This window comes from Spodoptera frugiperda, chromosome 26, assembly GCF_023101765.2.
Source record: "Spodoptera frugiperda isolate SF20-4 chromosome 26, AGI-APGP_CSIRO_Sfru_2.0, whole genome shotgun sequence".
Taxonomy (NCBI): Eukaryota; Metazoa; Arthropoda; class Insecta; order Lepidoptera; family Noctuidae; genus Spodoptera; species Spodoptera frugiperda.
Genome location: NC_064237.1, coordinates 1,182,656 through 1,196,164, shown reverse-complemented (window position 1 = coordinate 1,196,164; position 13,509 = coordinate 1,182,656). Strand labels below are relative to the sequence as shown.

General features: G+C 34.5%; 1 protein-coding gene across 1 annotated transcript; it reads right to left on the bottom strand.

Moving 5' to 3' along the window:
- Positions 1-3,536: 3,536 nt before the first annotated feature.
- On the bottom strand, positions 3,537-10,483 carry LOC118264635 (cytochrome P450 9e2). Its single transcript, XM_035577212.2, has 9 exons — positions 10,193-10,483; positions 9,839-10,002; positions 7,304-7,420; positions 6,772-6,974; positions 6,324-6,459; positions 5,937-6,152; positions 5,220-5,317; positions 4,616-4,784; positions 3,537-4,390 (listed from the first exon to the last, which is right to left on the bottom strand). The coding sequence occupies exons 1-9, from the start codon at positions 10,399-10,401 to the stop codon at positions 4,224-4,226; spliced, it is 1,479 nt and encodes a 492-aa protein (XP_035433105.2). The 5' UTR covers positions 10,402-10,483; the 3' UTR covers positions 3,537-4,223.
- Between the last annotated feature and the right edge of the window lie 3,026 nt (positions 10,484-13,509).

Below are 13,509 nucleotides of genomic sequence, written 5' to 3'. Positions count from 1 at the left end.
ATAGAAGCGTATGTTTATTTTATGATGTGATTTAAAAAACTTTTAATGTAGCCTTTCATAATAACTTTGTAATATTACGTTTGCTACAAATGAAGCGTTTGTTGATTACTTATCGGAAGGTAATACACACGGTGTAACAAAAAGGGGTATACATATCAAGTGCACGGTCTTAGACAACATAATAAACGATACGGGAAAGGTTTTATTTAAATTCATGTTTTCATGGAACGAAGTTATGAATTTTTTCAATACATAAAATTCCATAAACCGAACATCACAATTAGGTAGATACAGGTACTAGGCGATCAGATTTACAGAAGAAATATTAGCGAGTGACCCCTGCAGTGTTGTGATAGGTTTGTATGATGATTTATAATCAAGGACCATGCAATTTTTTTAAACGTATTTTAAGCTGAATCTTTGTTTAGAGATTCTATTCAACCTGTATTCTTCAGTGCTTCTTGATGTATATGGGTATTTTGTTACACGCTGTATATTTAGCGAAAGCAATTAAGCATACCTAGGTCAGAAGACTGCCTGTACCTAGCGTAACTGGTCAGTTAGTTGCCCCCGGTTCACGATACACAATCAGTAGATGGCGCTGCAATCGGTTTAGAGCGTTAATGTTAGTTTAACAACAATCGGAAAGGATAACAACAGTCTTTCGGCTTCTGTAGCATTTAATGGCAATATTCTTATTTAAAAAGCAAATAAATATATATATAAAAATAAGTCGGGTTTTCCTTCCTCGCTATAACTCCAGAACGCACGAACCGATTTCCACGGTTTTGCATTCGTTGGGAAGGGCTCGGGCTCCGTAAGGTTTATAGCAAAGAAAATTCAGGATTTTTTTTTAATTTACAGGGGAAAATTATTGGTGGCGGAACGCAGTTCGCCAGGTTTGCTAGTATGTATATATAATCCATTGTTGTTTTTATTGGTATTTCATAGTCTTCTCTTGAAATGGACATAGGTATTTCCAATAGCTCTGCCGCTGAGCTTCAGTGGTTGCATCGGAGGTTCTTTTACACTGAACTATTTCGTAGTTCAGTATCAGCATTGAGTATCTCCTTTCTGAGATACATACATATAGGTCATGCCGAGAACCTCCCTTTTTAAAGTCAATTGTTTTTAATCACTGGAAAAAGAATTAATAAATTAAATATTAGAGTTCTACAATTTCATATAAACATTTTCACTGTCAATTTTATACAATGAATTTGTACATTTAATTGTTCTTTACGTAACTCGAAAAGGTTTGCAATACTTTTTTTAATTAAACAACGGAGCACGGAGACTGTGGAGTCCCCGGCTAATTTAAGAGCTAATGAGTTCTAGCTAATCTCAGAAACTACTGAAATTTAGTGCACTTCTCACAGACACTGAAACTTGCACCAAGATTGCTAGTCCTAAATCTCACTGCAGCATATGAAATAATTAACATTTGCCCATTTTATGACACAACATTGTAAATCTTAGTCTTCATTTAGAAGTTCCTACATTTGTAATAATAATATGCTGCTATGTTTTCATAGAATTTTTCCACTATACCTTTAGTCGCGTTGACATTTTTTCGTATTGCAATTTAGTTCATTTACCTCTCTTATTTAACTTAAGTATAATCGCAAAAATTACGACAGAAATAATAGTAACACGTAGCACTCAGTACAAACTCTGTCCATAAATACAGCCTTTGACCAGATCCTGGCCGCCACTGCCAAAATTCCAATAGGTACAATATGTTATAAATATCCCAACAACACGTTTCGCTGCAAGTATTTTATCCTACATACCATGTAACACGCAATCCATATATTTAAACTCAATAATCCATTCATAATTTAGAACTCCGAATTTCTCCTGCTTTGTTCTGATCTCCTGGTACAATTTTTTTTTTTTTTGGTATGTTAGCTAGTTCATTGATGACTCAAAACTAGCTAGAAAAGCGAAGTTTTCACCAATGATTTCATCTAAACGTTAAATGTGAAAAAAGAATATAAAACTTCTTTAAATATAATCAACAAAAAGAAAGGAACAATACATACCACATTAAAAACAAATACAAACGTACCTTCTGAGGCCCCCATTAGTAGAAAAATGAAATCAGTCTTTACCAAATTATTCTTTTTCCTATCAGCTATTGTATCGGAAACAATATTTCTGAAGAACTTGGTGCCTTCTGATGAAAGAAGTTCGATACCTAAAAACTCTTCAGTGGGTTAATAGAGGTCATTACGGCCAGCGCAAACTGGGAACAACTCGTGGCTTCCCAAACTTGATAATGAAAAAACTTTAAAAATCTTTCTTACTTGCATAATTTTAGCCACAGCTGGAAACTGTATCGTTATAAAATAGTGTATTCGTCTCCAAACTGTGAAGGTCACCGCTCTTTAACCAATAGTAAAGAACTACTAATAGAGACATTTATCTTTGATTGAATTAATGTGGAGACCAAAGCCAGTGGAAGCCACTACGTCTGTGTTGTAGAGGTGCATCAAATCCAACACGTCTATTTCTTCAGATTGATGTTCTACGCAGAAGGTCAAATTATCACACCCTGTTATTAAACCTAAAAATCGAATTCTAGCTTTAAGTTTAGCAGACGTTAAATATAATAACGAAAAAATAATAGAAATATTAATTTACATAAATATTTTGACTCACACCCGAAGAAACCCCATCCCGTGCTTAGCTTTGATGAGTTTAGCATTGGAGGCAAAAAACATAACATAAAGACAAAACGCTACCTCTGTTTATACCATTTCTGGTCACTACCTCTGGGAATGCCAACGTAATGTTTATGTATGGTACTAGGAGCACATAAATGTCACTTACTTTTCCTCAGGGAATGCCGTATACACTGCATCAATATCTTCGATAAGATGTTTGAAAAGAAACGTATTGTTGAAAGTATTTCTAAACATCGGGTAGCCAGCCTAGAACTTAATTCTATGTTTCTAAAAAATATTAAAACAAAACGGAGCGGCGACGTGACGTGATTTTTTAAGTATCCTCTGGTGTTTCGAAGGTGTCCATGGAGCGGTGCTGTATCGCTTACCATTTAGGTTAGCAATCCTTTGGCTTAGTAATGCCACCTATTCCATGTATGAATAATAAAGGTAGTTTGAAGAGGTGGAGAGTGGCGTAGGATTAATTTTCATTGCGACTACTTTGTATTTCTTGATAAATAGACTATCCAACAGAATAATCTCTTTTTATCACATCGGTATAGTAACTTTAGACGTAAAGAAGAGACAGAATCGCGAGTCACACTCGTATTTCTATAATTTATCGCTCACTGCTCGGCCCCTATTGGTCATTGAGTAATGTTGTATAGTCTATTGCCTTCCTCGATAAATGCTCTATCCAACGCAAAAAGAGTTATTCAAATCAGAACAGTATAGTAGCACAACTTCTCAAGACAAAAAATATTTAATTCCATGCATTCCAAAGTTTTGTATCTATTTAGCAATTATGGCTTAGTAAAACAAAAATTATGTATAATAAACTTATCTGAAAAAATAAAACAGCATTAATTTACATTGCAACTACATTTATTTCATTATCCTTTAAACAAAATAATATTTTAATCACATACATATTATACTAACTCTAACCTTTCTAATTAGTTAAGTTATAACTTATTTTTATCAATTATAATATTATTCTAACCTTATTATACAATCATATTTTATTTTAATCTTATTTTGCAACTTAAAACATAAACATGCTTACGTAAATTTGCATTCTTTGTAATCTTGGAAACTTACATTTATTATTAAAAAATACGCAGTTATCATGCCCATTATTTAATAAAGAACTTAAAATATAGTCCCTGGCCACATATTATTAGACGCACTCTTGTTTATTGTTTAAACATATCAGTGTATATTTATTAAGGACATTTTTTGAGTTCGTATTTATTTAAAAATAAAAATAATAACAGTATTAATTATCTCCTATATCTTTCCTACTTTACTACACATAAAAATAAAGACTTTGTTTTAACGCGCCTATCTTCGAAAGTACTGGTTCCAGTCAGAAATTATTTTTGTATGAGATATAAAACATCACGCTACACCTCTCTAATAAAAAATCTAAACATGTAAATAATTAACGACAAAAAAAAATTGGTGCTTTTTATAATGTGGCCAGGGATTGTATTTAACGTTACAAAAAATATATGTTTTACAAAAATCTCTTTCGAATATGTTGTGAAGAAACTATTGTCTTTTCTCGAACCTAACCCACGTACCGGTCATCGTCCTAATGTTAAACACATGAGGCTTCAGTTTAATAGGATCCGCGGTTTTCTTCGTTTTCACAATCTTGAAGTTCAATATGATATGATGCAGTAGAACCTTGATCTCCATCATAGCAAATCTTACGCCTGCGAAAAAAATACCTCCTGGTTATTTATGCATGCCTGGTACTTAGAAAAGAGTAACAACATGGCAATTTTTATTTATCTTAACTAAAGTAGTAATTTATTTTTTTATAATTAATTGTTGGTGTTGCGGGTGCGCCAAGAGCGGCGTTAATTGCTTACCATCAGGTGGTGGTCATCAGGTTATAACCTGATATGAGTATCTTTAGACAAAATCATTCAACTTACCGATACAAATCCTTGGACCTCCACCAAACGGTGCGAAGGTACAAGGTTGGATGTTATGCTTGTTCTCATCGGAGAACCTGTCAGGGTTGAAGACTTTGGGTTCAGGGAAGTATTTCGGATCCATGTGGAGACAGTTCACCATGTTGTAAACCACTTCACCTGGTTTAACCTGTTGCATTCAAAATGTAAAAGTAAACCTTGTGTGAAGAAGGTTCTCTTAGGTACTAGGAATCCATAAAATGTTGAGAATTTATTGATTAGACTAGACACACTATTAATGTACGTAAACGTGCCAGTACCCTTAGTACGAGTATGCTGAACGAAAACGAAACGAGAGCGTTTTCGGCGCTTTGATTGGTCTACGCAAATGAATCAACCATACAGAACGCCGAAAACGCTCTTGTTTCGTTTTCGTTCAACGTAAAGCAATCTCGTACTAAGGGACTACAGATTATCTAGAAAATAACTTAAAAGTTTTTGTTTTAACTAAAACGTACACAGTACACAACGCTAATAACAAAACTATTTAAATCTGAGACAAAATGTAACATATATATGCAATATGCAACCAGCCACTGCTTATGCGGCGATAATTTCTACTTACAATGCATGGTTTTCCGCCCTCTCTGGGTGGAGGCAGTTCATACGCTTTTACACAGGTTCTATCCATGAAGATAGCGGGGGACCATATCCTCAGAGTTTCTGAAAGTCAAAACATAAAATTAGGTAAATATTTTACTAATACTTAAAGATCACAGTTTAAAAATAACTATCATGTGTTATACTAAATTAACTAAAAATCACGGTTTACTCACGTACATTAATGGAGAAAAGCTCTACTAGTTTCGAGCCTATAATATTAAGCTGCACGACATCACCGCACACACGCTGCTCGTGATAAAGAGTCAGTCCCGCTCTGTGACCCGAAACTAATAGAGCTTTTCTCGATTAATGTACGTGAGTAAACCGAGATTTTTAGTTAACTTAAAGATCATAAAGCTTTGGTCTGGAATATTTATCTCTGAACACTTAACAATGCACTTAAGTATTACCATATCACACCTGTTTTGTCTAAACATAGTGTTAGGTACAAAATATGTTTAATTTCACAATATTATTATGAAATAGCAGGGCCGTAACTGACGCCGCGCACCGTAGGATGAAAAGAAATTTAATAAGATTACTAAAGTAATAAAACAATAAAGAGTGGGTGACTCGGAGGCTGACTACAGTAGACTTTTTATTAAAATTAGAATTTTAAAGCAAAACTAAGTTTTTAACTACATTTAAAGTTTGTTGGACATAATAATTATTATTTTACCATTAATCACACATTCCAAGTACTTCAGTTGGCTGAGTTTGTCAAATGTAAGCTCTTTGTCGTTCTTAAACTTGCTGCTCTCCTGGTACAATCGCTCTTGGATATCAGGGTGCAATGCTAGCTCATGGATAGCCATGGTTAGCCCACTGGCAGATGTTTCGAAGCCAGCAGCAAAGAATATGAACACTTGGCCTGTCAGTTCATCTGGAGTCCATTCTGTAAACATGGAATAGAAGATTGGCAAAGAACACAGCCTTTTAAGAGCAAGAAGTAACCTATGAATTTGATTCTGAACTTTACTACTTTGTAATATAGTCCAAAATCTATTGATGTCTATCTATACTTAACTTTCTATCGTAACGTTTTTAATTAAGACATGTTTCCTACCTATTGGAGTTTCCATAAGGAGTTGAATCATATCAGGTCTCTCTACTTTCTCCCTCTTCCTATATTCCAAGGTAGATGAGACAATTGTCCTGAAGAAATTGTACGTCGTCTCGGGAAATAGACGAGTTCCCAGTTTCTGAAATCAGAATAAGTGTGGAAGTGGAAGTAGACTTATACAGTCTCTAATACGACTCTTTGAAAAACAAGTGCATTGTCAAAAGACTGTAATAGTCTACAGCTGGACTACAGCCTTGACATTTAGAAGATTCTCGTAATCTCCATACTAATTTATAGGCAGGTGAGTTAAAAAAAACAGGTCAGGTGAACGCTATTGCTCGGTCTTTGCCTAATATACCTATAGTTCCTTAGTCCTTCTGTGCCGTCACTTCAAGGCTTTTTAATGAATTTATTTATGCTTTATCAATACAAAATCTAGTATTTTGTTTACCTTTGAGAGTGAAGGTAAAAGAGTGCTAAACATCAATAGCCTCTGTGTAAGCGTGAATTCAAACAGAGAGCTTCCCACCCTGTAGAATTCATTATCTCTGTCTTTCAAAGAGTTGACCTTGAGGCCAAAAGCTGCAGTCGCTATGACGTCACTCGTGTACCGACGCATCAGATCGTCAACATCAACGTCTTCAGTCTGGTGATCTAAAAAACAAACCATTTTTTTTTTTGTTTTTTTTTAAACATTGCCTCACACTAAGATTTTCTCCTGTGTCGTGGGTGCGTTTGCAAACATACAATTTCACATGCACATGACACCCAGACCCGAAACAACAATCTGTGAATCACACAAAGAGTTGTTCCGTGCGGGAATCGAACCCGCGACACGTTGCACGGCAGCCAGTTGCCCAGCCATCGCGCCAATCGTGCAGTCAATTGTCCTTAATATACAATAAATAAGACTTATTTTTCAGTGGCAATGATGAAAATGCATTTCTTTCTAACATGCAAACAATATGACGTTACAAACAGACCATTCAAATACTCGACAATATTGTCAGCGCTGTCTACGATCAGAGGCAGCATCATTTTCATTTTGGACCCTGTGAACGCTGGGCTTAAAGTTGTTCTCATTTGACGCCATTTATCACCTGGAATGAATAAAAAAAAAATCAATTTTTAACAAACTAGTAAGGTTGCCGGAATCCCCCTTCCCGATCCCCGATTTCCCAACAACCCATAAATTCCTAACCACCTAAAGGTCGACAACGTAATTGTTACACCTCTGGTGTTCCGGGTGCCCCGTAACGACGGCGATTGCTTCCATCAGGTGATCTTATAACGTAAAAGAAACTACTTATAGAATCGAAACATAAAAATATAACATTAAAATCATTGTTGAGTGGTCAACTGTTTTCATCACTAACATAAATACATAACCCATAAAACATTGTCAAAATATTTTTTACCAGGGTTTCATAAAACATAGGCAGTACAGGTAAGTGTGTCAGCGATGTATGGCATTTTATGCAATTAATTTTATTAAAGGACCTCGACTGTATTGATGGCAGTTGCGTCACACAATTTAGAGCACCAACACATTGACCCGAGTTAACATTGACACCATAAACATGATCAGTAAATCAATGAATGAACTGGTACTGAGTGACTGACGCTCCACGTTTTAGTGAAAACTAAATGTCTAAAATAATTATTTATGTTGAAGTGTATTGATTTTTATTCGTATAAGTGCCTGCCTATCAAATTACTACAAATACGGCTTTTAAAAGGAAAAAAATCAACCAATGACTTGGGCGAACCTAGAGGGAGTGTCAGGCTCTTACTGACTAAAATTACTCCGTTCCTACACCATCTTTTTGCTAGACAGTCCGCAGGTTCAAGTACAAATACGGTTGCGTTGTAAATAATTTATTCAAAATTATTTTATAAATACCGTTACCTACCTACTTAAAAACATTTTAGATGCGCAATTATTAAGCAACATACACTTATCTAATTTTGATTCTATCATAAGTTTTTAATAGACATAACATTTGACTGTAGTACTAGGACAACATAATTATTCGACAGTATATTCCGACAGCTGTTGACGCAAATTTCGACAGTAATTTTATTCACAAACAAAAGCCACGGTTTACATCGTTAAAATGAAAGACGTGATAAAATAAATATGTTTCTAGAAATGTCTAATTAAGGCCAGGGCTTTACCTAATTGTGAGGACTGCTGAAGAAAATTCTTGTTTACACGTGTACCGAATAAATTGTCTAAAAGAAAAATATAGTGCCAAAATATTTACTGAATAACTCACCCGGACAATCTTTAGATGTTTTCTACTATTTTCTAATGGCAAACATTAATTAGGCATTTATTTGTACTGAAAGATAAGAATAAATAAAATAACTTATCTAAACAAATAATTTTACGTTTGTAAATAATTATGTCGTTTAAGTTTCTTCCTATTATTCCGACAAAGTTACTATTTTTTACTTGAAGAAACATTAGTAGATAATATCTTTACTTGTTATGTGCCCCTAGTAAAAATGGACACTCTTCTAGTCGGGAATAATAGTTTAATATAAATTAATTTAAAACAATATGTTCTAACAGCTATCAACATACTACTGTTAAATACAAACACGAGCAGGTCAACCTACTCTCAAAATATCAAATTAGTTTACATATTTTTAACTTTATTCCTTTGCAACAAACTCTAAAATCTATTGCAGAATGACAAGACTAGCTAGGTACATACACAGTCAAGAGCTAGATAATAAAACTAGTCTAGATATTCAAAATAGCACTCCCCTTCAACCTTCAATTACCATCTAACTGTACCACTTAAGACCTTTTGAAATTGATGCAGATACCGACCATATACGAGTATTAGCCAATTTGAGGGGAGTTACAATAACTATCATGCAGATAGTGCATGATCAGTAGAACTGGTCTATGTACCACGTATACAAATAATATATATTCAGTATCATAATATACATACCAATTATTATATCTAGTTATTACTAGGTACGTATAATTCTGTTTACAAGCCAGAAACGCTCTGTCACAAATAAATAGATTCAATCAACGCTATATTAACTTATTTACTGTATTAATGCAATTACAAGATTCCTAGAAAAGGTATTTCATTCCTTTTACTGCCGCACTCAGAGATATTTAATGATTACTTAAACTATTCATTAGTAAAGATTTTGTTCCGAAAACAATTGTGACTTAAAAGGTCTGAGTATGGCGGTTAGTGATTTATTTTCATTTTTTTAATTGGGTGTCCCTTCTGTAAAGGTAGCTACAACTTTACTGAAAGATGTTTATTGTAAAACAATTTATACAGACGGGCTAAAAGGAAGAGCCTATAAATGCAATTAAGGAATAATATCTACATAACATTAACATAAAGTAACCATCGCATTATACACTATTCCGTATACAGCTCTTTCTTTTTGAAAAACTCAATTTTTGAGGTAAATCTCACTAAGATTGGTATAAATAGTGTAAGAAAATTATTACATAAACCATCTTCCAAATTTACCTTTCATCATCAGCAAGCTGCCAGCGAACAAAGGGTCAGAGTCTGTCGTGAAGAACTCCTTGTGATCAGTGAAATGGTCAAAGTCCTTGATAGTGATAGACTTGATCAGTTCTGGGTCCTTTATCAACATAACCGGTGCCAGGTTCTCCAAGAAGCCGACGTATCTAGAAATGAGAGAGTAGCCTTGATTCTATGATGTCCTAGTAAAATGTCAATGTTAATTTAGGAAAGGACTGGAACAAAGGTAAGTTTTTACTGAAGTTAGTTACTAAAACGCTTATAAATTAATTCAAATAAGATATGAATAAAAAGACCTGACTTTGGGTTATGTAAATTAAAACACAAAGTACTTACTTCTCATCAGGGAAAGCATCGTAAACACTTTGAAGGTCGTCCACAAAATGCCTAATCAAAAAAGTAGAATAAAATATATTTCCAAAAAACGGCACACCGGGGATATACTTCACATCTCTTTGTTTGAAGTAATTGTTTATTTTCCAACTGCTATAGAAATAGTATGCAACAAGCACTGTTATCACAAATATTAATAATTCCAATATCATGTTGATGTGTTCTGCGGACTGCTAGGGGACTGAGTTATCACGACTGCGCTCGGGCACATAAGACGCCGAGAAAAAAGGGATACAGCATGTCACACATAGATGTATGTATGATTGTATATGGCACGATAATAAACTGTCCTCGTGGTTTATGGGAGCCTGGTACGTGGAGAGCACAAACAATTGTCGTTTGCCTGTGTAACTGATCTTGATAGTTGTATTTCAAATAGCCAATAAACTAATTAAATATAATGTTTGGAATAAAAAAGTAATTAGATACAACCTACAATTTCAAACATATATGAATTTATTATATTTTTAATGATCTGATTATTTTCTGATCAATTAAAGTACGACTACGTAATACTGATGGGGACATTATTGTGATAGTTTTCGATTTTTGCCTTAAAATATTCTATACTCCTTCTTACAGACTTAAAACTAAGTATACTTTTAATAATAGTAGATACAACAATTTTGTAATTTTCTAAAATTATTTTAATGTTTCCACATTGATTGAGGCCAATCTACCAAAATTACCTCACGCAAACAACCTTGATTTTTTTGTTATTATTATGTACAATCATTGTTTAGTTTTGTATACTACTTATGTAGTAAATGAACATTATTTACTTGTAATTACTATATATTTTGTTTTGTGTACCTAATACCTATCTGATACACAATGCAATGCTAAATGAAACAGTGATTTTAAATTTCCAACCTTGCACTGTGAATTTTAAGGTTGAAAATTATATAATAGCAAATATTGGCCTACGTTTGTCGTGCTTCAGTGAATATTGCACTTGAGAGTAGTTTATTGTCATTCAATATTATCTTATTGACATAGCACTTATACCAACAATAACTATGTGATTAGTTTCTAGTATTGGAAATAAAAGGTTTGAATCCAGAAGAAATAAACCACATTCCCACCTGTGTCATCTTGAATGTCCAATTCTACATACTCCATACAATAGAACATAAGAAGACTATGCGATACAAGGCGGACAGAAGCTGATAGAGGTCGGAGAAAACTACTGTTCGTGTCAAATTGACTGACAATATGATCATCTGATGGTAAGCAAGCCCCCACCTATGGACACCCGAAACACCAGACGCATTACAAGGGCGTTGCCGGAATTTTGGAGTTAGGAATTAAAGGGTTGTTAAAATAGGGGGCAATAAAATAGAAATATACTTACGGTACAATCTTAAAATTGATTCTAATATAGCACATAACATATTGCATGTTTAAAATACCTAATATTTATCATCGAATGCATGTCGAGGGACCTGAATATCACGCAGGCCCAGCGTGCTGCTTCTATTTTTAGCAATAATTGATAGCGAGTGAGCGCTTCATTGGTAAATTGATCGTAATGTTTTTGTTTATATGTATTTACTACAGGAGAGTAGCTTTTTTTTAAGGGGGAAAATCATACAATGACTTCTCCCGCCTTGGGCGAGGCGAGAGGGAGTGTCAGACTCTTACTGACTAAAATCCACCCCGTTCCTACTTCTGCTTTTCGAGCCGGAGCCCCGGTAAACCCGCTGGGTAGTCCGCTTCAGGATCAAAAATCAGTCCTACTGGGCCCTATCTGGGATGGTCCGATAGCTCTTTGAGGTCTGGTCTCCGGGAGAAGAGAGTAGCTTAGAGAGAGTCGTTTAGAAAATATTTATGAGATGCATTCGACCTACGAAATTTAATTGATACTTATAGTTGTGAAACGAAACAGTTCAACAGTTGTCAACGCAACGTTCTTGTTACATAGTCGGCAACGCACTGGTTATGCTTTTGAATCGGTGTTGCAGGTATACTTAGGTGTACTTGGTGACGGATCTTTATTGCCACCGATGTAACGTAAATATGTCATTTTTATTCTTCAATACTACTACAGTGTTAATATAATATAACATAACACATGTAGTTTTAGACTTTCCTTCCAAAAACTACAAACTGATGGATATAGAAACCGTGTAGAGTTAAAGTGGTGTCGTATACCGTAGAAGGCAGCAAGATAGACGACATATAGTCGTTAGCCGCAATGACGCGGGCGCATCCAACCGATAATCCGTTCAGCCGGTTTATTTGTTACGACGTGCTAAACACTTCATCTATGGATATGGTACTTTTTAAAGGATTCTCTTAAGATTAATATTGTATAGAAAAATCTGGTCGATCGTGGAAGAAAAAATGTATGTTGATCTAGTATTTAATGAAATATTAGTTCAGACTTATATTAAAAGAGTTAAAAATAGCAGTGTAGGTTACTTTATCTACTGAGTAAAAAAAATTGCAAGTAGTAGGTATTACTATTAATAATGTTTGAATAACTTTAATTAAATTTATTTACCTACACTGCTTTATCAATTTGCCATCTTTAAAACTCCGACAGCGAGGTCTCGGCCACGCCCACCTAATTCCAAAAAGCTTACCACATCGCGTTCTTCGTGCGTCCGTCTCCGATTTCCTCCAGGAATGACTGTTAGATTTTTGATAGATGTTCGCGGCCGAGCTAAGGGAAGATGAGACATATTTATCTGCTCCACAAAATAATTTTTCCCAATATATATTTTCCCTTCCTATCGCATTTTAGCGATACATGATATGTGAGATATTGAATAAACAGCTCAGTCGGATGACCAAATATTTTTGTGATCTTGACGTTTCGAGAACCTGAACCACGGAGACAGGATCAATGCTTTTTTGTAATGTAGTCAAAGTCAAAGCATTTATTTCAATTAATTCTTAATTAGACACTTTTGAAACGTCAAGTTGAATTGTCCGTCAGTTTGTCTGTCAGTGAAGCTAGGTACTCGTACAATACTTATTATTATTTACTACACAATGTATCCTTTCTCCCGTTCATAAATAATTAAACAAGAAATCACGATCACTGGCTATTATTGGCTCAGATTATTTTCTTTCAGATTTTACTTTCACTAATAAACCAACACTTCAATGTCGGTCACTGATATGTCAATTATTTTTTATTTCATTTGATTTAAGTAAAAAAAAAACAGTATGTTGCCGGCTTTGTCATTTTAATACCGAATATCTACGTTCATTTCTTCATTCCGTATTTTAGCTACTACTGAATTCGTTGG

Bases quoted from the DNA above. Each gene is read 5' to 3' on its own strand.
- LOC118264635 (XM_035577212.2), bottom strand. From the start codon at position 10,401: ATGATATTGGAATTATTAATATTTGTGATAACAGTGCTTGTTGCATAC. The intron at 7,421-9,838 runs GTAAATTTGGAA...TATTCATTCCAG, and splicing joins CAGCTTGCTGATGATGAAAG to GTGATAAATGGCGTCAAATG. The intron at 6,460-6,771 runs GTAAACAAAATA...TTCTGATTTCAG, and splicing joins TTTTACCTTCACTCTCAAAG to AAACTGGGAACTCGTCTATT.